The 22,983-nt window shown below is 50.8% G+C and overlaps 2 protein-coding genes across 3 annotated transcripts in view; one reads left to right on the forward strand and one right to left on the reverse strand.

Moving 5' to 3' along the window:
- UBALD1 (UBA-like domain containing 1) overlaps positions 1-270 on the reverse strand; it is a 5,892-nt gene extending 5,622 nt beyond the window's left edge. The window contains exon 1 of the mRNA XM_008569101.1: positions 77-270. Coding sequence (XP_008567323.1) covers positions 77-196 — 120 coding nt within the window. The 5' untranslated portion in view covers positions 197-270. The remainder of the gene's footprint in view (positions 1-76) is intronic.
- A 5,335-nt stretch (positions 271-5,605) lies between these two features.
- MGRN1 (mahogunin ring finger 1, E3 ubiquitin protein ligase) overlaps positions 5,606-22,983 on the forward strand; it is a 49,280-nt gene continuing 31,902 nt past the window's right edge. For both annotated transcript variants that reach the window (XM_008569102.1, XM_008569103.1), the window contains exon 1: positions 5,606-5,808. In XM_008569102.1, the coding sequence (XP_008567324.1) occupies positions 5,721-5,808 (88 nt within the window). In that variant the 5' untranslated portion in view covers positions 5,606-5,720. The remainder of the gene's footprint in view (positions 5,809-22,983) is intronic.

A 22,983-nucleotide genomic window follows, 5' to 3' on the forward strand; every position in this document is an offset into this window, starting at 1 on the left:
GGGCGCACGGCCGGCACGTGTGCACACAGCGCGCCCCGCGGGGACACACGTCGCCCCGGCCCCGGCGGCCGCGCACCTCGAACTGCCAGTGAGCCGCCTGCAGCAGCTGCTTCGCCTGGTCGGCCGCGCAGCCCGCCGTCAGCACGAACTGGTTGATCATGACCTGGTGCTTGAGCTCGTCCATGTTCACGGACATGGCGCCGCCGCCCGCCCGGCCTCCCTCCGCCGCCCGCGCCGCCGCCTCACGCGTCCACCATTAGCGAGCCGGCTCCGGCTAATACAAATATTTACTGTGCGGCTCTGACTCACCGAGCCGAGCCTCGCTGCGGCCGCCGCGCGGCACGCCGGGGGATGTAGTACCCGCGCCGGCCCGGAGGGGAGGGGGCGTGTCGGATGCCGCGCGCCTGCTGTGTGCCAGGAGCCGGCTCTGACGAGCGTGGCGCGCGTGCTTGTTGCCTTCGGTGGCACCCGCGCCCCTGCCCTGGCAGTGATGCGGGCACAGGAGGCAGAGGCCACAGATCTGGGCGTGGGCGCCAACGCAGGGCTACGGGGGTCTTTGCCGGAGACCCTGAACCTCTTTGTAGTTGGCATCCCACCGTACGAAGGAGGCGTACTCTTAAGAGAGGGGCCCCAGGAATTGTGGTTGTACATCGGCTGCACTGTGCCGCAAAGTCCCGAAGGCCTAACACACAGTAGGTGCCATCAAATACTCGTTCGGTGAATGAGTGAGTGAATCTGCCCTTGCAGGCTCTGCTCGAAGTCACTGCCTCCAGGAAGCCTTCCGGGTTTCGCCAGCGCAATGTCATATCGCCCACTCCCCAGCCAGGCTCTTGCCCTGCCACACCGTAGGCCTGAGGACTCGGGACAGGCTGGCGCCTCGGGGTCCTCCTCCCCGCAGTACTCCCACTTTTCCACACAAAATCTCCTGCTTTTTGCTGGAAAGTTCGGCCTTGTGACTGCGGGCGCCAGGACCCCGCGGAGCCAGTTCCGGAGCGGCCCCGGACTCCCATTCCCAGAATGCCCCGGTTTATTTGCATCTTTCCGTCCCGTATGACGTCAGCTGACTGAGGCGACGCCTCGACCAATGGGCCGCCTCGAGGTGTTAGGACCTGGCCATATAAGGTAAACAAACCCGGCGGCCCAATGAGGCGGCGGCGGGGGCGGGCACTGGGCCGGGCGCGTCACGTGGCGGACGGGGGCGGGGCCGGGAGCGGGGGTGGGGCGTTGCGGCCTGTGTTTACAGCCCTGCACATGCTGCTTCCGGATGACGTCGCTTGCCGGCGCGTGTGGCCCGGGCTGGCTTCGAGCGGGGACGGGGGCCGCGGTCTGGCTCTGTCACCCCCACCCTGAGTGACCTTGGCCCGGTTCCCTGGGCTTCCTGGCCCGGGTTTCATGCGTGGAACCACTGTTTGTTGGACCTTTACAGTGTGTCTGGCTCTCACCTGACCCTGGTTACTGCGGAGACCAAAACCAGGCTGGGTGGCTGTGCCGTGGGGGGGAGGGGGGGAGGAGAAGCGTATGTCAGAAATCCAAGGACACATCTAGCATTGCAAGTATGGGAAGTGCCCTAAAGAGGCAGGCACTGGTCCTGGGGGTGGGTTAAGGGCCATTGAACGGTTTTAGTAGTATCTGATTCCTCGTTCGCTTTAGGATCACTGTAGATGCGGCAGTGTGGGGACCAGATGGTGGTGGAGATGTCCAGTCCGAATTAGGCCATGTTCTGGGTGTGTCTGGTTCTAGGGGAATCTGCCTTTGCCTGAGGAATTGGATTGAGGGGAGAGAACTGCCTCAAATGGGAGTAGGAAGGATGGGAGAGCAGCCAGCTGTTTTTTTGGGTGAGCCCTACCTGGGCCCCTCAACTCTGCCAGGGGCACTCCCATTGGGTAGGGGAGGAAGATAATGGGGGGCTGGTGGACAGGGCCGGCAAAGTCTGGGAGGGTAGGGGAACTTGGGGAGTCTGGGGCCCCGAGATAGCTATGAGGGTTGGGGAGGGAAGGGAGTCAGGCCGCAGTGGGACTGCTAAGCCCTCTCAGGACTAGAGCTGGGAGCTTGGTCCAGGGGCAGGAGGGAAGGACACGGTGTCCCCCTTCCCCAGGCAGGCGCCTGACTCCTGGCAGAAGCTACCTTCCACGGGAAATACGGTTTTGACTTCTTTCCTGACTAGTGGGGATCGCTCAGGGACCATCGTTTTTTGCAAACACTGATGGTGCCAAGAAATTTTTGCTCTGCTAAGAATCGCCCCTTACCTTTGCAAAGAGTTGTTATGTGTGAATTAATGTGGGCAAAGCGCTCAGCACAGGGTAGGCACACAATAAAGACAGCTCTGAACATGATTACAACCATCATTATTGCCACTGGGACTGCAACACAGTCTGCTGGAAGGTGGGCAAGTTCTGGAGCCAGTCTTGACTCCACTTCTTAATGTGTTGGGCAAGTCACTTTGGCTCTGAGCTTCAGTTTACTCGTTTGTAGAGCTCTGAGCTCTCCAGCGCTACTGTGGAGGATTAATGCCTATGAGGTGCTTAACTCAAACCCCGTTGTTTCCATTTGGACCACTATGGGAAGCCCCAGCCCCATTTTACAGATAAGGAACTGAGGCTGGAATCCAGCCTTACACTTTGGCGTTCAGAGCCAGTGGAGAAGAGTAGGCACCCAGTGGGCCAGCAGGGTGTATTTCTGGCAAGAGAGGGTGGGCACTGTCCTGGCAGGGCCCACGGGGAGCTTTTCTTGCTCAAGGAGGCAGGACGTGCCTTCACCCCTCCCCTGCTCTCACCTAGGTACCACTCAGGCACCTGTCCAGGCTTGCCCAGCCTAGAAGAAGCACTCCCAGGCAGTTGGCTGGGGCAGATGGAGCTGGCAAGGGCAGAGGGTATCCCACTGGCCTCTCATCCCCTCCCCCACCCCAGCCAGTTTGTTTTCCCAGGGTTAGCAGGGAAGGAAAAAACAACGTTGTTTTTAGTTAGGATCCGCCAGGCTGGAGGTTGGACTTTGGATTTCTTGGCAGGCCAGGATGGGACCTGACAGGTGGGGCCAGTAGATGGGGGAAGGAAAGGGAGAAGGCATTTCCAGCAGCGCTCTTAGACTACCTGAGGGCCAGGGAGATTGAGAGCCTTGCCAAAGTTCACGTGGCCAGTCAGTGGAGGGCCCAGGGCCCTGTCTGCCTCCTCCCCTCCCCCATTCTTTCATTCAGTCCACAGATGTGTTTGTCAGACACCCACTGTGTGCTAGGTTCAGGGAGCACAAGAATGAATAGGCCAGGATCCTGCCCCCTCAGTAGGCTTGAGAAGAAGTCTAGACTTGAGGGACTCAGACCAGGAGACCATGAGCTTCCCCAGGTCTGTCTTTGTTTCAGAGGACACAGTGCTGGCTGATTGAGGGGTCTCAAGATCTGGCCCCTCCCATACTCATGATGTGAGCTTCTGTACTCCCCCGCTCACTTGATTCTAGCCCATTGTGTTTGAGCTCCTGGACTATGCTCAGCTCTTTTTTGCCTCAGGGCCTTTGCACATGCTGTCACCCCTACCTGGAATCTTGAGCAGACTACACCCTTACACTTTACTTGGTTGGCTGTTTTCTGTATTTCAAGTCTTGGCTTAGATGTCACCTCCTCAGAGAAGCATTCCCTGACTCGCCTATCAGTAGTAGATCTCTCTTATTATTTCATCTCACCTCAATTCATTTCCACAGAGCACCCACTGCATTTTGAAATATACACTTGTTAACCTTTTTAGTGTCTGTTTCCTTACTGGCCTGCAGGTTTCATGTGTACCTTGTTCCACCATTTGATCTCTGTTGCCTGGCTTGTCACCTCTCACATAGTAGCTGCATGATAAATATTGGTTGAATAAGTATTTGTAAATTAATCACCCAAGATGTTGACAGTGGAACTTGGACCAAATGAGGAAGGACCTGTCTCCCAGCTGGGCGTAGATAAGCACAGAAAAATATAGCTGGAGGGCCTTTGAGGACACTTTGAGTCCAAAGCTCTGTTAAGAAGAATGTTTAGTTATTTAATGTCCAGGCTCCATAGCGAGGATGCGGTCTTAGTGTTATCTTTCAATGCGAACAGCAGGGTCCTCAGGATTCTCCCTCCCTGCCCACAAACAAGGAGGGCAGTGAATTGAATGCAATGTTGGTATATGTATGTGTGTATACATCTGTATGTTATGTGATTCCAAGGAAAGAAATTTAAAATAAGAGATGAAAGATCACACTGGGTGGGGGTATCTTCAGGCCCATCGACGGGGTTGGAGGCAAGAGACTTTAAATCTGGCACATTGGAACATTTCTGTCTCTGGGGAGGCAGGGGAGTGTGGAGGTAAGAGCAGTGGCCGGGTTCAAATTCCAGTTTTACTGCTTATCTACTATGCACGCTGAGTTGGGTACTTCACTTCTTAGAGCCTCACTTTCCCCTTCCGTAAATTGGGAATGACAATAGAGTCTACATCAGAAAATTAAGTGAGAGGATATGTGCAAAGCTCTCAGCACGATGACTGGCACGTGGTAAGTGCTCAGCAAATGTGGATCTTGGTCGTGGGGCAGGGAGATTTAATCAGGCCCCCCTAAGACCTGGACTGTTCTCATAATCACACAAGTCCCTCATCTCTCTTATTCATTTGGGTTCCCAAGGTCCCCTGACAATAGGAAGGTTAGATCCTGGATTCTGGCCCCTGGAAAGGTATAGGGCACATTTTAACGTGGGCTGTGGTGAATTTACCATCTGAAACTCTTAGCTTGCCGCTGCTCTTCCTAGCTGTTTTCTTGGCACAGCAAGCTTGACTTGGGAAATCAATCTTCTCGGAAACCCGGTTCTTCAGCCGAAAAGTGGGCAAAAACAGATCCCAGCTTGGCCTGTTTACAGAGTTGTGTGCGAGTCAAAAACCAGGAAGCACTTTGCAAACTGCGAGGTGTTTGTCCTGACCTCGATTCTTGCAAACTTGTCTTCAACACTTTATATGCGGCATTCCCTCCTTGTGTCTTAGTTTTCCCAGGCGTAAAATGGGGAGAACTCTGCCGCCTTCAGTGGAGGCTGTACAATTATGTCTTCAAAGTAATTGTTCTGGACGTGAGGCCGGAGAGATGAGTCTTGGCAAAGACTAAAGAAGGTGCTTCGCTTCCTCCGCGTGCACTGCTCCAGGTAAGCTTGGGTTCCACCCTAGGTCTTTCTGGGTAGCAGGTAAAGGTGTGCCCTCTCCTGGCCGGGGCAGGAGACGAACCCTGGGAGGTAGGGAGAACCACGGTGGCTCAGGAAGATATTTCAGAGAGGGGCAAATGGAAGGCATTGGGTCCTTAGGAGGGTCTATATATGAACATATTTTGAAGAGACTAATGATGTTAGTGCTGCACTTGGAACGCAGAGGGAAGGACAATTTGCGGTGCGGTTGACGGTTCCTCCCCTCTGGATTTAGGTCCATTTGGTTTGTCCCGGAGCGTCTGTCAGCACCGTCCGAAGGCTGGGCGAGGCGCATCCTGGGAAATGTAGTTCGCAGGCAGGCTTCCCGCGCTGCCGCCCGTGTCCCTTGGCGGCCAGAGGACTCCATTTCCCAAGGTGACCTGGGGCCTGGGGGTGGAGGGCCGCCGTGGCGTCGGACCCCGGGGCGAGCCAGGGGTGCTCGCCGCGAAGGCCGTGGACAGGCGTCCGTGCGTCCTGGTCCGGGCATGTCCGCGTGAGGACGCCGCTGCCGCCCTGTCTCAGCCCCCGCCTGGTCGCGCCGCACACCATGGGCTCCATCCTGAGCCGCCGCATCGCGGGGGTGGAGAACATCGACATCCAAGCCAACTCGGCCTATCGCTACCCGCCCAAGTCCGGTGAGCGCGCGGCCCGGCCCCCACGCGCGGACGGCGAGGGCAGCCTGGGACGCGGGACGCGGGGCGAGGGCGGGGGACGCCCAGCTCGGCCCGGGACCCTCTGTGCCACGTTCCTGCCTGGAAGTCCCGCGACGCCCCTCGTCCTGGAGCCCGAGGCGTGGCTGGAGGCTCGGGATGCGCTCGCCGGAGTCCTACCCGGCGCTGCCACTTTCCGGCTGGTGACCTTGGGCCAGTCACTTCGCCCGTGTGCCTCCGCTTCCTCGCCTGTAGGCCGGGGAAGCTGCTTACTAGCAGGGAACTGCTTGGGCTGGGTTAGGTGCATAGCACGGGGCCTGGCGCATCGCTTGTGCTTATAAAGTGTTCATTGTCCTAAGCGTTGACCTCATCACTGGCTAGTTTTCGTTTTCTTTGGTGGCGTGGTGTGAAGACTAGGGTCAGGGCTTCTGGACACATTCCATATCATCTGGGCAGAGACTTAATTCTTCTGGTGTGTGGGTGGGGAGAGTGGGGCTGGCACCAAGGGGGTGATTATAATTGATGGGGGGAGGGACTGGGGTCTCTGCTGAGAGGGCAGGGCCTCCAGCCAAGCTGGAGAACCGGAGAATGGCTGGAGGAGACCTACCGGATTATCTGGTCTCCGTTTATGGCTGAGGGATCAGAGCCACCAGGGAGGAAGTGACTTTCCCAAGGTCTCAGAGCTGGTTGGAAGTATAGCTGGGACGGGGACCAGCCTCGTTCCCAGTCAGTTCAGCTGCTTCTGTTGATGAGCGCGGCCTGACTGAGAACTTTTAGCTCCAGTTCCTCACATTACAGCTCCACATAGGGTCATTAGTGGTGGAAAGGAGAGAAGAAATAGGAAAGACAATTTGATAGGAGAGACAATTTGGACATCATGGGGACATCTATGCGTGTGGTCCAGGACCACCTGCTCCCAGAAGTGGGGAAGCTTGTTAAACATCCCAGGCCCTGCCTCATACCTGCTGGGGGCTAGGAACCTGCATTTTAAACCCATTTCTGGGGTAAGTCTGATGTCTGCTTAAGTTTGAGAAACTTGTCTGCCCTGATTATGGAAGGTGAAAGAAGGTCTGGGGCTACTAGGATGAAAGGGGTCGGGAGGGAAACTAGCACAGTTTAGGGGCGTTTGGAAGGGGATGGAGTCAGAACTGGGCAGGACACGCTCTTGCCCACCAGTCGGGAAGATCTTCATGCCTGGCCCAGTGTAGGGCTGTAGGCCCAAGGTTTCCTCTGGAGGCTCTGAGGGCTGATATTCCCAGATCTGATAGAGCAGTGTTGTCTTCTTCCATCTCTGATGTCCTTCCAGCCTGTCTTTGGCTGAGTGCCCTTGGTCAAGTTGGTTAACTTCCTGGATCACAGTTTCCTCATCTGTAAAGTGGGCTGATACTTGCACAGCACTCAGAACGATGCCTGGCACATGAAAAGTCCTTGCCAAGTGGTAGCTGCTCTAATTGCTTAAAAAAGAAAGTGGTAGGCCGGCCCGTGGCTCACTCGGTAGAGTGCGGTGCTGATAACACCAAGGCCACGGGTTCGGATCCTATATAGGGATGGCCGGTTTGCTCACTGGCTGAGCCTGGTGCTGACAACACCAAGCCAAGGGTTGAGATCCCCTTACCGGTCATCTTTTAAAAAAAAAAAAAAAAAAAAAAGAAAGTGGTGATTGACTCAGACCCTGCTATCAGTTAGCAGTGGCCTGGCAGTGTATCAGTCTGTTTTTTCTTGCTTATAACAAAATGCCTTAGACTAGGCAACATATAAAGAAAATTGAGTTTATGTTTTACACTTTGGGAGGCTGGGAAGTCCATGGTCCAGGGAACACATCTGTTGAGGGCCGCCTTCTTGGTGGGGGCTTTCTACACCAGCAGGGTGTCACATGGCAAGAATGGCATGAGTGAGAGAGTTAACTGCTCACTTTCTCTCCTTGTAAAGCAATCAGAACTTCTCCTTGATAACCCATTAAACCATTAATTCATTCATTACTCCATGAATGGATTAATCCATTCACAAGGGTACAGTCCTCACGATCTAGTCACCTCTTAAAGGGCCAACCTTTCAAATACTGTAATCAGATTTCCCACCCTCTTAACACTATTACAGTGGGGGTCAAGTTTCAATGAGTTTTGGGGGGACATTCAGTCTACAGCACAGAGATACCAAGAAGTTTAATGTGGCACCTCCTGTCACCTGGGACCTGAGCACACTTGATGTCCCTTCACTTGGGCATTGGGACAAAACAACAAATATGGCATTGACAGCATCGTTTTTGGATTCTGCTGTGGCAGACGTTGCTGATTACTCATGACACTCTCCCACCGAGCCTGAACTTGGTTTCAGAATTTGTCACAGAACACCCCAGTCAGCCACTAATTGATTGGCGCAGGCACTGCAGGTTACAACCACTGGCTACGTGGTTTACGCTGCCAGTGAGAGTAGTGTTCTCCTGGGCCTTGCAGTCCGAAGGCTGTCCTCTCTGGCTAATAATTCCCCTTTCTGTTCCTCATCCTTCCAGGCAAACTTGCAGACACTTGGGCCTTTTGTTGTTCATCTGTCCTTGTCCCTAGCATTGCATGGGGGGCTCAGTATCCTGGTCCCATGCTTTGGGTTCCATGGGCTTCTCGAGATTCCTTGGGAAAACTCCATAAGCTCAGGGAGGGTCAGTGGAAAGCAGAAGGGGCCTTAGCAGTACTTCAGTGTGTCTACCCAGGGGTGGACCGGGGGACTGCAGAGATGTTTAAGGTGATATTAGGGGTGCCCCCATGGACCGTTCAATCACTTTATGAGAAAATTGTTATCTTTTCAGGTCTCTTGTCAATTTTCTTGATTATGTCAAGGAGAAGTAATCATTGAGTGCTAGTATCTTTTTAATACCTCTCTAACACTGTTCAATTTTCTTTCCTTTATGGAACTTTCAGCATGTGCTGCAAGAGTGCTTAGCCTGAATTTAATAACAGTTCCTTTATTTTCATTGCATTTATTTTATTCTTAACAGCTTTACTGAGGTATAATTCATGTACCATACAACTCATCCGTTCTAAATACATGATTTGATGATTTTTAGTAAATTTGTGGAATTTACTAAATTCTACATTTACTAAATTCAACCATCACCACAACCAATTTTACACACAAAAGTTTCTTTGTCCCCATTTGTGATCAGTCCCTGCTCCCGCTTCTACCCCCAGCCCATCACTGATCTGCTTTCTGTCTTTAACTTACATTTGCCTTTTGTGGATGTTTTATATAAATGGAATTATACAACATGTAGGCTTTTTTGTGTGTGTGTCTGGCTTCTTAGCATATTTTCAAGGTACACCCCTGTTGTAGCATGCATGTATACTTCTGTTGCGTGGTTACGGTACATTTTATTTACCTTTTCACCCATTAATGAACATTTGTGTTGTTTCCACTTTTTGGCTATTATGAATCAATGCTGCTATGAACATTGGTGTACAATTTTTTGTGTGGACATGTATGTTCATTTCCCTTGGCTATGTACCTAAGAGCAGAATTACTGGATCATATGGCAACTCTTTGCTTAACCTTTTGAAGAACTTCTGTTTTCCCAAAGTGGCTGTACCACTTTACGTTCACTTCCACTAGCAGTATATGAGGGGTCCAATTTTTCTACATCTTGAGCAACCCTTGTTCACCTTCTTGATTATAGCAAGATAGTTGGTATGAAGTGGTATCTCATTGTGGTTGTGACTTGAATTTCCCTAATGAATGATGATGTTGAACATTTTTTCATGTGCTTATTAGCCATTTATATATCTTTTCTGTGTGTGCATGAAATGTCTGTTTAAGTCTTTGGCTCACTTTTTAAAAGCAGGATTGTCTATCTTCTTACTGAGTTGTACGAGTTATGTACTCTTTATATATTCTAGATACAGTTTCTTTATGGGCCATGTGATCTGCAGATATTTTCTCCCAGTCTGGCTTGTCTTTTGAATTTTCTGACTGGTGTCTTTTGAAGAGTAAAAGTTTTTAATTTTGATGAAGTCCAATTTATCACTTTTTAAAATGGATAATGCTTTTGAAATCATGTTTAAGAAATCTTTGCTTAGCCCAAGGTCACAAAGACTTTCCTCTTTTTTTATTTTCCTAGAAGCTTTGTAGTTTTAGCTCTTCCCTGTAGGTCTGTGATTCACTTTGAGTTAATTTTTTTATCCTATGGTTTGAGGTAAAGATCTAAGGTCATTTTGGAGGGCCGGCCCGTGGGTCACTCGGGAGAGTGTGGTGCTGATAACACCAAGGCCAAGGGTTTAGATTCCTATATAGGGATGGCCGGTTAGCTCACCTGGGAGAGCGTGGTGCTGACAACACCAAGTCAAGGGTTAAGATCCCTCTACCGGTCATCTTAAAAAAATAAATAAATAAATAAAATAAGGTCGTTTTTAGTGTATGGAATAATTCGGTTATATCAACATCATATGTTGTAAAGACTGTCCTCTTCCCATCAAATTGCCTTTGCACCTTTGTGAAAAATCAGTTGACCATAAATTTGACAGTTTATTTCTGGACTCTCCATTCTTTTTCATTAATCTCTATGTCTGTCCCAGTGGTTCTTTACTGGGGTGATTTTGTCCCTAAGGGGACAATTGGACATGTCTGGAAACATTTTTGATTGTCACAGCTGGGGGTGTTATGTATGTGTAGCTGGCATCCAGTGGGTAAAGGCCCCAGGGCAGCCCCCAACAACAAAGAATTATGCGCAGTGCTGAGATTGAGAAACCCGGGTCTGTCCTTATACCAGCACCACACTGGCTTGTTTACTCTAGCTTGATAGTAAGTTGTGAGATAAGATAGTGTAAGTTCTCCAACTTTGTTCTTTTTCAAAATTGTTTTGGGTATGCTAAATCCTTTTCATTTCTGTATAAATGTTACAACTAGCTTGTCATTTTCTACAAAAACAGCCTACTAGGATTTTGATTGGGATTACATTGACTGTATAGGTCAACTTGGGGAAAATTGCCATTTTTACAGTGCTGACTCTTTGAATCCATGAACATGGTATATCTCTACATTTATTTACCTATTTATTTTTGGCAGCTGGCCGGTTCCGGGATCCAAACCTGTGACCTTGTTGTTACAACATGTGCTCTAACCAACTGAGCTAACCAGCCAGCCCTCTAAATTTATTTTGATCTTTAACTTCTCAGATGTATTTTTTTTTTTCCTGGGTGGCTGGCTGGTACAGGGATGGAACCTTGGACCCTGTTGTTATCAGCACCATGCTGTAACCCACTGAGCTGACGGGCCATCACTTGTATTTTTTTCAGGTAACTTTATTTAAGGCAAGTGATACTGGTTTTCCCAACCTAGTAGTGATATAAAGTTTCCTTCTTTACATTTCTTTATGTAAAAAGGTGATATTAGGGGTGTATGTAAGGGTTGACTTTGATGAAGATGTTAAGTATAATTATGTACTTATATAAAGTCCTACAGTGAGTTCCTGCAGTTTGGGGAAGATTCTTCTTGTCAGATGCCCCCAATTATAGGTTTGGACCCTGAGGGCCTGACGAGGGGAGCGACTTAGTTGGGGTCACACAGTGAGCTTATGGCAGGGCCAGATTTGAGGCCAGGGCAGGTCCCCTGACTGCCAGCCATGATTCTGCCTACTTGCCTCCAGGACAACCTGCTGAGGGGTCTGAGTTGCTGCAGCCCATCTCCACGGCTATTTTTCTCCTCTCTGGAAGCTCCATCTGATGTGGTTTTTGTGAAGAGTGTCCAGAATTCTCCTGCCGGTCATTCCTGCTGCAGAGCTGAGAGGGCAGGTGACAGGACCGGTGGGCCCTCCTGCCTGGGTGCACCCCGCCGTGTGCTCCTGGGGCTGCCCACACTGAGTTCCTTCCTGGTTGGGCAAGGGATTGCAGGAACTCTGTCCTGGGGCGCATAAGTCTGAGACTTCTGTGCTTTGGGACCTGGGAACCTGGTTCCAGCACTGGTTCCCCTGAGGGCCGTGAGTCCCCAGGCGGTGGTAGCAGCTGCTGCTGATTCTGAGGGATCTGCACAGGGCTCCCACAGGCCACCATTTTGGAGCTTCACGTCAGCCCTGCAAGGCTGGCTCTGTTCCTCTTGCAGATGAGGAGGCTGAAGCCTACGCAAGTGTAGTCCTTGCTCCATCACATAGCTGGCCGGTCCCTAGCCGAGGTTTGGAGCAGGTGTTAGGACACCACAGCCAAGCTTTAAACAGACAACAGTTTCTGACAGGCAGGGCAGTGCTGGCTGCCCTACCCTGGCATTTGAGGAGGTCATGCAGGGACCAGGACACTGAGAGAAGTGGTAGGGAAGGGTGATCACACCTGTGACACACCATCCCGGGGAAACACTCCCTAGACTTGAGCCTTGCATGTCCATGCGTGACTCTTGGAGCATTTCCACCTCCTTTATCTTATCAGAGCTTTGCCAGGTCCTGTGACACCAGACATTTTTGTCATCTTTGGTGGAGGAGCAAGAATTCAGACTGAGGCTTTTGTCTCCCAACACCTGGGCCTGGCACACAACAGGCGTTTAATAAATGCTGTGCAGCAGGTATTGCAGGAAACATCTCGTGGGGAAGCGAACACACCTCCCCAGTGTGTGCTGCTCAGATGGGGCTGCATCTTACCCTTGGGGTGTCTCGTGGGGTCTGAGGCTTCCTGGGGTCTGCTGCCACGTGGTGGAGGGTGTTGAGATGTGAGCTTTTGTGTTAGTGGCAGGTGAATGCCACCCAGCACCCTGAGGGTCATGTTGGGTTGGGTTTTCCTTAGCAGAGGGGACCTCACTGACTTTAATTTTTCTGGTGCCTGGAGGGGAGAACTGAGGTAGGGGTGCTGGATAAGGGAGATGTTCTATGTCATCCAAGTGCTGCTGACCGTTGGGGCACTCTGGATGGCCACTGGTGGTAGCTGGGGTGGTGGTGGGAGAAGGAGAATCAGCTGCACAGGAGGTTTTGCCTCCTGCTCAAAGACCTGCTCCACTGTTGTCATTGTTGTGAGTGGATTCTTAGCTCCCCCAATGTTGTCTGTGCCGTCCACACACGCAGCCAGCCATGGGCTTCTGCTTGTGTGAACTCGGTTTGGATTTGTCTTTGTAAGAGCCGTGTAAAGAAGGTGCGTTTCCTGAGCTTTTGCTGTCAAGACTTAAGCAATGTTATATTTTAGGTAAAAAAAACCAAAACAATGACAGCGACAAAACTTTTAAATCGGCTGTTGGGGGTGGGGGGTCTGAGAATTTGATTCCTAGAGGAAGAAGCCAAGGTTGCTTGGGGTTTGAGAAGTGTGTCCTGGGCTCCTGGGGTCCCATGGCCACCGTTCCTGATTTTATTGTATTTACTTATTTTTTTGGCAGCTGGCCAGTACAAGGATTAAACCCTGGACCTTGGTGTTCTAACACTGAGCTCTAACCATCAAGCTAACAGGCCAGCTCTCATTCTGGTTTTAGAGCAGTGCCTGCCCTCTGGGTCTTGGGAGGGCCTGGAGCGCTATGTGTTTGTCCATGGAGTAGAGGGTGTTCTGAGGATCGTGCATCTTTCACTGGGTTCCGTGCATGTGACAGTGCCCGTTGACTTGAGGGACCTTTTGTAGTTAGTTTCTCTGGGAATTGTTGAGAAACTGTTGCTTTCCACTGACTCAAAAATAACTTGGCTCCGCTGAGTCAGCTGCTTCCAGCCTCGCCTCCTGGCTTCTTGAACTTTCCCTATCAACCTTCTGTTGCTTCACACCTTTCTTACGTGTCAGCAGGCGTGCTGAGTGGCACAAAACCTTTCTAAGCCCTTTGAGATTGTGCTCGCTGGCTGGCCAGCCCGATGTCCCAGGTGGACAGTGCCCGAGCCTGTGCCCGTCTGGCTTCTGTCTGCTCGTGGGGCGGGGAGGAGCAGGAGGAGGGAGCAGATGATTGATTTTTAATAACAGCTGTATTGAGATATAATTCATACCATACGCTTCCTCCTTTGCAAGTGTGCAATTCAGTGGTTTTAGTATACTCATAGAGTTGTGTGACCACCACCAGTCAAATTCCAGAACATTCTCATCACCCTCAGAAAGAAACCCCATGCCTGTTAAACTCCCATTCCCCCTCCCTCCAGCCCTGGCAACTACAAATCTGCTTTCTGTCTCTGTGGATTTGCCTGTTCTGGAAATTCCATGTAAATGGAATCATAGGATATTTGTCCTTCTGGACTGGCTTTCCTCACTCAGCATAATGGTTTCCATGCTCATGCATGCTGTAGCGTGTGGCAGTGCCTCGTTCCTTTTTACACCTGCATAATACTCCGTTGTGCGATAGACTCCATTTTGTTTATCCCTCCATCAGTTGGTGGACGTAGTTTCCTGGACAGATCACTTTTTGATTCGCCCGGGCAAGTTGCTGCAGTTCCCTGTTTCCCACATTTGTGGAGGAGGCTTTGCCAGCGTCCCTCTGCCTGGGGTGGGGGCTTTCCTCTGCAGCTTGGTCCTCCTGGGGCCAGTGCCAGAGGCAAGAGGCCAGAACCCTTCCCCAGAAAGCGGATTTCACTCCTTCTCTTCTCTTGTCCAGGATAGGCAAGACCAGGAAGCTCTGGTGGGAAGCTGACCAGCATCCCGTGTGGGGGCTCTCGGGGGCTTGGCCCTGACCCTGGGGGCCCAAGGCCTCAAAGAGGCTATGGAATCCCTGTGGAAGCAGCCAGCTGGAAAAACTGGCTTCTCCTTAAGTAGGTTACTTCTTCTCTCTGCGCCTCATCTAAATGGAAAGAGCAATGGAAGCAGGTCTTGGGGTAATGGAGGATAAGGCGTGGCACAGGATGGACAGCTGGGCTTCTAGTGAGCTCCTCAGCGTCCACTGTCATCAAAACTACTCAGTCAGTAGAAGCTCTGCTCAGACTCCCCCTGGCTTTGGCCTGGCTCTGGGTCATCGTTGGAGATCTCAGGACCACTGGGTCATGTTCCTGTGTCAGGCCCCAGCCAAGCTGGAGGCTTCCTTGGTGGCCATTGCCATCTGGTTCCTGACTGCCCATGCTGACCCCAGAGTTTTTCTACACTGAACTGCCCTGGGTCAGATGTCTAGGAAATTAGAGACTAGGAGGTGATTGTCCTTGGAGTCTCAGTGAAGGCCTGGCTGCACAGTGAATGGCCTTTTGTCCTGTGCTGGTGAGGTGGCTGCTGCCATCACCATAGTTGGCTGCCACCCAGGATGAAAGGAGACTTCATTTGAGGGTGTGTGTGTGGTATCTCTCTCACAATTTGGGGACCCCTGTACTTTCAACACTCCTGTCCACAAAGATGGCCGTGAAAGTTGGAGATCAGTTTAGCATCTCATAAAGGGCTTGAGTTGCATGGCTGAGTAAATTCGAAGGAAGAAAACAATCTTAACAGGCCATGAAGATTGCAGCTACCATGTGGGTCAGCCTGTAGGATGGGAGGAGCATAGGCTTCAGAGCCCCAGCTCTGACCTGGTCTTCAGAGCCCCAGTGCTGCCCTGGTGTAGCTTTGGCCAGTCCTTTGCTTGCTGGGGCCCCAGCTTCCCTAACTGAAACCCAGGGTTGACCTTGCTTTCCCAGGCCCCTCTCAGGTCTGATCCTGCCAGTCCACAAGAGCCATCAGGGTGGGACCAGGCCCTGGCCCTCATCCAACCCAGCTTTTGTTTTTCACGGGGCCCGGAAGTTTTCTGGAAAATGTCCTGTACTTCCCGGATGACCCTGGGGCAGTGATTGCTACTGCCTGCCAAACGTCCCAAACCAAGTGCCACCAGGGCCAGATGCTTGCCTGGGATTGTGCTCCATTCGTCTTTCCCCGTGGCCTCTTGCTGTGTCCTGTATAGCTGCCTTGCTTCGTGCTTCTGTGGGGTGTCGTGTGTGCCATCTTCGCCGTGCCTGACTCGGGGTGCTCAGTAAATAACCGTAGAATTATTCTATTCACCACCTGTCCCCGCATCTGCCCAGCTCCCCAGAGCTCAGCCACTTCCTGATATCCGCAGGTGGGCAGAAGGTCACACAGACCCCATCGTGGAGTCAGCCCTGGCATCTACTGTTCAGATAACTGAAGCTTTCTTTTTTTTTAATTTATTTATTTTTTTCCGGTGGCTGTCTGGTACAGAGAGATAACCGAAACTTTCTGCTAACCAGATCTCCTGCTCCATGGAACTTATGCTCCCTGTGTTGTATCTGTGGGCCCAGATCCTGGGGAGCCTTCTGGGGAATAAAAAAAAAGGGATTGTATTTAGTTCAGTGCTTTGAAAAAAAAAATGTTTGTGTATATACACATACATATACATTTTATTTATTTATTTATTTATTTATTTATGACCGGTAAGGGGATTGCAACCCTCGGCACGGTGTTGTCTGCACCACGCTCAGCCAGTGAGTGCACCAGCCATCCCCATATAGGATCCGAACCCGTGGCCTTGGCGCTGCCAGCTCCGCACTCTCCCTAGTGAGCCATGGGACTGGCCCTACATATACATTTTAAATGGAGGCTAACATTTAGGAAATGTACAGATCATCAACGTGCAGCTTGAAAAATGATCACAAAGTGAACCTGTTGAAGAAATAGAGTAGTACTGGCCTGCAGAAGCCCCCTCCTGTCCTTTCCAAACAATCTCTCTTTGCCATGTGACATTGCGGTGTCTTGATGCCACAGTGTATTGATCCATCCCATGTGGAGGGGCGTTGGGGGACTTCCTGGTTTGGGCTCTTGGGAAAAATGCTGCCATGGACAGTCTGAGTCTGGCTCTAATTTCTTTGAGTCCTTTTTTTTTTAAAAAAAGATGACCGGTAAGGGGATCTTAACCCTTGGCTTGGTGTTGTCAGCACCATGCTCAGCCAGTGAGCAAACCGGCCATCCCTATGTAGGATCTGAACCTGTGGCCTTGGTGTTATCAGCACCGCACTCTTCCGAGTGAGCCACGGGCCGGCCCTACTTTGGGTCCATTTTTATACGTGGAGGTGGACTTGCTGGGGCCCTTGGGTGCGTGTGTTCAGCATTAGTAAATTTTACAAACGGTTTTACTTTTTTTTTTTTTGTCTTTTTCATGACCGGTAAGGGGATCGCAACCCTTGGTGTGGGGTCGCCCACACCGCGCTCAGCCAGTGAGCGCACTGGCCATTCCGGTAAGGGGATCGCAACCCTTGGTGTGGTGTCGCCCGCACTGCGCTCAGCCAGTGAGTGCACTGGCCACTCCTATATAGGATCCGAACCCGCGGCGGGAGCGTCACCGCGCTCCCAGCACCGCACTCTCCGGAGTGCGCTACGGGGCCGGCCCACAAACAGTTTTTCTGAGTGATTGAACCAATTTGCACTCCACAGGTGAGAATTGAGAGTCCTGGTCACTCACGTTCTCCCCAGCACCGGGTAGTGTAATATATGTAGTGTGTGTGTGTGTGTGTGTGTGTGTGTGTGTGTGTGTTTATTTTTCAATTTTAGCCTTGGATTTCTCATTGTACAGCCTTCCCTCAGTTTCTGCTGGGAATTGGTTCCAGGACCCCAGTGTAGCATCTGCATGTAACCTACGCACATCCTCCCGTATACTTTAAGTCATCTCTAGATTGCTTTAAGTCATCTCTAGATTGCTTATAATACCTAATACAGTGTAAATGCTGTGTGACAGTTGTTATACTGTACTGTTTAGGGAATAATGACAACAAATGTCATTACATGTTCAGTATAGACGTGACCATTGCAGTGCACGGTGTGGGAGGGAGCCTGGGCTGCTGGGAGCCTTGCTGAAATGGGGTGTGTGCAGCCGAGTTAGGTGCCTGGAGCCCACATTCCTGGAACAGGCGCTCAGGTGCCCTTCTGAGGACATGGCCCTTCAGCTGTGTCTGGGGGGTGCCATGGGGTGGGAGGGTTGGGGTGCAAACGCTCCTCCAGGGTTCACACCAGGAACCTCTGACCTAGTGGGTCCCTAACTCTGGTTTCTCATAAACTTGGGTTTTATTTTATTTTTTTTGGTGGCTGGCCGGCATGGGGAGCTGAACCCGTGACCTTGGTGTTGTAACACAGCGCTCTAACCCACTGAGACAACCAGCCAGCCTGGTTTTAAAAATACTGAGCATGTGCTTGAGAAAGTGGGAAGCGATACTGATGTTTTCGGGGAGTACGTCACGGCCTGTTTCCCTCTCCCCAGCCCCTCCAAGATTCTCTGACAGCCAGCAATTTGGTGTGGGTCCTTCCAGACCCTTTTAGTCATCTGGGCTCTCCCTGCTGACCTGCCCCTTGCCTCCTTACCTGACATCCTCTGGTGATCTCTGCACCTCCACGCGCCTGGCTCCCTGAGCAGCTCTGGTTTGCGTAAGTAGTTGAGGACTTTTCCATCTTCTTGTTGTGAAGATGGCTCCCTGCAGCCATGTGTGTTAGCAGACATGTGCTAGTGGAATGGACTAAACAGAAGGGATCCCAGGAGTCCACCTGGCTCACTGTGTGGCCGAGACAGCCTCTGACCATGGCCTCGAGGCTTTGGTCTTCTCACCTGTAAATGATGATAAGCATGCATGTTCCCCTAGCTCTGACACATGTGTAAGGGAGCAAGGCCATATGTGGACGTGCTGGGAGGCCCCCGAGGAAGGCAGGGCTCGGTCTCTGTTTCTGTGGCTGTTCCCCTCCCATGTCCGAGTCAGTAGGACATAGTCTGGCCTCTCGGTCAGAGGGGAGGTGGACTGTCTGATCTGGAGTCACCCTCAACTGGTGACAGTGAGCAAGGGGAGGTGAATGAGTGTGTTTTAGCTCTGAGGCCTGGGGTTGCTGGGGTGTCATTGCCATGTTGCTGGGGTTTCTAGGCCAGTGTCAAGACACTGTGGCATCTGTTGGGCCCTCTGAATGTGGCCACAGGAGGATTTCCAGCCTTTGTGACAAGTAAGGCCCTTGCATGTGGCTCTTTGTGTATGAACAGCCACCCATGTGACTGGCGATGACACCACAGACTGCAGTCCTCATTATCCCTGAGCTGTGGAAGGAGAGGTGCCCAGCGTGGGCGGAACTAAGACACACAGTGGGTTCCTACAAGTGTGGTGACCTCTGAGATCAGTTTCCCATGTGGAAAATGGGGGTGGTATCTGTCCCTGGGTTGTGGCGTCAGTGGGAGAACTGGTTGAGGCTGTGGCCTCAGCAGGCCTGCAGGAAGAGCCCAAGGGACGTGGCTCTTCTTTGTCTTCTGTCATCTTCCTGTCTCCTTTCCTGTGTCCAGCCCATCTACTTTCCTCTCTTTGCCCTCCCTCTTGTCCTGGTAGCTCCGCCTGCTCCTTTCGGTCCTGAGATGCATGCACATAAACACATATACACACGCACACACACACACACACACAGTGTACATGCGCACACACACACAATGTACACACCCACCCCACCCCACCCCACACCCAATGTACACACACACAAGCACCATGTATGCACAGCGCACACATACCATGTATATTCATGCATACACCATGTATACACAACGCACATGCACACACCACATATGCACACGATGTACCCACACATGTGCAGACCACATACACACACGCACACATACCATCTATATACACGTGCACACCATGTGCAAACATGCACACAGCATGTATGCACAAGCATATTATACACATAGAAATGTATACACACATGCACACACATACATACACAGCTCAGACACATATAAATAGATACACACATACACATACACACAAAACACATGCACACATTCACACATACTCATGAACATACACATATATACGCACACATAAACACACATACACATGCTTACGTACATGCACACATAAAAAACACACTGGGGAGCTGCTACCAGTTCCCCAGATGCACACATTTCTCCTTTAAAAATTCCTTTTTTGAAAATGTGAGCATTTAAAAAACAAATAGGAAAGTACAGAGATTAATATAATGCTCTTCATTCAGAATTCACAGTTAACATTTTTCTTTTTTTCCTTTTCTTTTTTTCTTTTTTTTTTAATAAAGATGACCGGTAAGGGGATCTTAACCCTTGACTTGGTGTTGTCAGCACCACGCTTACCCAGTGAGCTAACCGACCATCGCTGTATGGGATCCGAACCCGAGACCTTGGTGTCATGAGCACCGCACTCTCCCGAGTGAGCCACGGGCCAGCCCCAGGTTAACATTTCTCATCTTTGTTTTATCTTTTTTCTTGAGGGAAAAGGGAAGGATAGTACCTCCACCAACGCCTCTCCCCTGGCCTGGTCCCTTCCTCCTGCCCCATCGTGGACCTGTGACAGCTCTTTCCCGTGTCTTAGTCTTCTTTTATGTGTGCTGCCCACATGTCAGCTGCACGACTGCGCCCTGATGTGTTCTCCCCTTCCTCCTCGTCAGTACCATTGTCTTTGTGTTTGAGTTGCTATACACCTGCTCTGTGGTGATGTACATGGACCTGGCTCCTGACTGGTGGGGTAACGTCCCATCTGTGATCATGCTGCTGTTTGTTATCCACTTCCGTGTCAGTGAACATGTGACTTGGTTCCAAGATTTTATGTTTGAAGGTTTTTTATTGATCACTGTATTGTGCATCTCTGCAACCAAAATAAGTACATACATTGTAATTAGAATTTTAGAAAATTTCACATCACTGTGAAGCTCTTAGTGAGAATTTTTCTTGTGGTTTGAATGGCCATTACAAATACCCAAGTGATCAAATATTATAGTTTTTATCAATAACAAAGAGAAATACTAAAAAACATTGAAAATGTGTCTCTTAAGTGGATGTGCTCCTTTTTTCCCTTGGTTGATTCATGTGTTCAGAGTTGAGTATAACCTTTTGTTAGAATGATACAGATTTTAACATCAACTGTGTTTCTATTTTTTTTTTTTTTTTTTTGTCTTTTTCCGTGTCCGGCAACGGATCGCAACCCTCAGTGTCGCCCCCATACCGGACCGGGACCGGCAACGGGATCGCAACCCTCGGTGCTGCCCCCGCGCCTCGCTCAGCCAGTGAGCGGGAACCGGTCTGTATGTGGGATCCGAACCCTCGGCGGGAGCGCCACCGCGCTTCCCAAGCGGCGCACTGTAGCAGTGTGCAACCGGGCCGGCCCTGTGTTTCTATTTTTTAAGTTCAGAAACCTTGGTCATGTTAAGTAGATGGGAATTAAGATTTTTTTTTTTTGTCCTTTTTGAGACCGGCCGCACTGTGCTCAGCCAGTGAGCGCTGTGAGCGCACTGGTCATCCCTATATAGGATCCGAACCTGCAGCGGGAGCGCTGCTCTCTCCCGAGTGCACCACGGGCTCGGCCCTGGGAATTAAGATTTTGATATAGCAGTAGCACCTAATTCCAAATTGTCAAAAATTCACATAAAGATCTATTGTTGAAAAAATTAATGATTTCTTAGCTGACAACTCAGTCGAGTCCTTCCAGTTCTTAACAATGATTTTATTGAGTTAGAATTCATATACCATAAACCTCACCCTTTTATTTATTTATTTAAAGAAAATGAGATTTTATTAATATTATTTTTTACATTCTAGGATGTTGCAGAGCAGTTGGGACGGGAGGGGGAGAGGGGAAAGGGGAAAGGGGAAGGAAATGGGGTGGACGAAGGAGGGAGGAGGAGGGGCAGGATTGAGGCCTGTGGCACCTCTCTCATTCCCTTAGGGGAGACTGGCGGGCTTCCAGCAGTGGCTTGGTCATTGCTGCGCTGGATGCAGATGTCAGGGGGGTGTGGAAAAGCCCTCACTCCCCACCATCCCAGCTTGGGAACCCAGGGCCTTTCTTGCTGTGGCTTGGTGGTCCATGCTGGGCTGGTTGCATGTGTCAGGGAATGTGGCCAAGGCCCTCATCCTCCACCCTTGGGATTGGTTGCAGGGGGGGGGGGCATTGCTGAGGCCCCTGGCCCTCCCCCCTTTCTGGTTTGGTAGCCCAGGAGACTTCTGGTCCTTCTGTGTGTTATAGGTATTCTCTGGTGACATGAGACCTTTACTAGTTAATATGAAACTTTGTCTCTGGTTGCGGGTACTTTGTGTTTTCTTACAGTTCTGTAATGGATTATTTGCTGCTCCCATCATTTAAACTCTGCTGGAACTAATTTTTTGTCCTTTGCTTACTTCTAAAATGTGGGAACTTCCTGTGGGGACCAGTACTTGAACTGTGTGGTTGAGCTAGATTGCTGCTTTGCTGCTGATTTCCTGGGGAAGGCTTTTTGTGCAGCTCAGGTTTTAGTGGTTGACTATAAGTACTTCCAGCTCTGGAGAGATCTGAAACTCCTGTCTGGGCCTGAGTCTTTTCATCAAACTTCACCCTGTACAATTCTATATTCCTGACCAGTCTCCTCTGAGTGATCCTAAACTGGTTGGAGGGCAGATCGGCTGTCCTTGCTGTGCCCCAGTGTTCTCCCAGTGGGCCCGTCTTCCCGACTGCCCGTGCTACAAACACTTCCCATGGGATGGTCTGTGCTCTGGTCCCTTGCAATGACTCACCAGCCTTTGAGTGGCTCCTTTCCTTCAGTTGTTGTGGCTCTTCACTCCTATGTGAGTCCATGGGAACCCTATTAGTGGTCTTGCTGGCCTGGGAGTCACCAAGGCTCTCTTCTCCCCTGCTGCCTCCAAGCAACTTCATCTGAAGGACACAGCTGCGGCTTCTGCCGGCTCCTGCTCCATGTGCTCAGCAGCTCCAGCCTGGACACTGCTGGGGCTCGAAATGGTCTGAGCGGGTTTTTTTTTTTCCTCTCACTGTGGCTTCTCCCACCTTCATGCACTCCATAGGTCTGTCCTCCTCTTCTCCTGAGCTCTAGTGGCCCCAGCTTGGCTGTCGTTGCTTTTTTATAGTTGTAAATTTGTTGATTTGTGGGAGAGAGTGACGCTGGGGACCGTCTGTTCTGCCATCTTGACCAGAAGTACTTCAAAACCTCACGCTTTTATTTTTATTTATTTATTTATTTTTTTGAGACCGGCCGCACCGCGCTCAGCCAGTGAGCGCTGTGAGCGCACCGGTCATCCCTAGATAGGATCTGAACCTGCGGCGGGAGCGCTGCTGCGCTCCCAGCGCCGCACTCTCCCGAGTGCGCCATGGGCTTGGCCCAAAACCTCACCCTTTTAAAGTGTATAGTTCAGGACTGGCCAGTTAGTTCAGTTGGTTAGAGTGTGGTGTTGTAATCCTAAGGTCAAGGGTTCCAATCCCTGTACTGGCCAGCCACCAAAAAAATAAAAAATAATAAAAAGATAAAGTGGACAGTTCACTGGTTTTTAGCATATTCAGAGTCATTATCATTATCTAAT

This window comes from Galeopterus variegatus, unplaced genomic scaffold (genome assembly GCF_000696425.1).
Source record: "Galeopterus variegatus unplaced genomic scaffold, G_variegatus-3.0.2 Scaffold466, whole genome shotgun sequence".
NCBI classification, from domain to species: domain Eukaryota; kingdom Metazoa; phylum Chordata; class Mammalia; order Dermoptera; family Cynocephalidae; genus Galeopterus; species Galeopterus variegatus.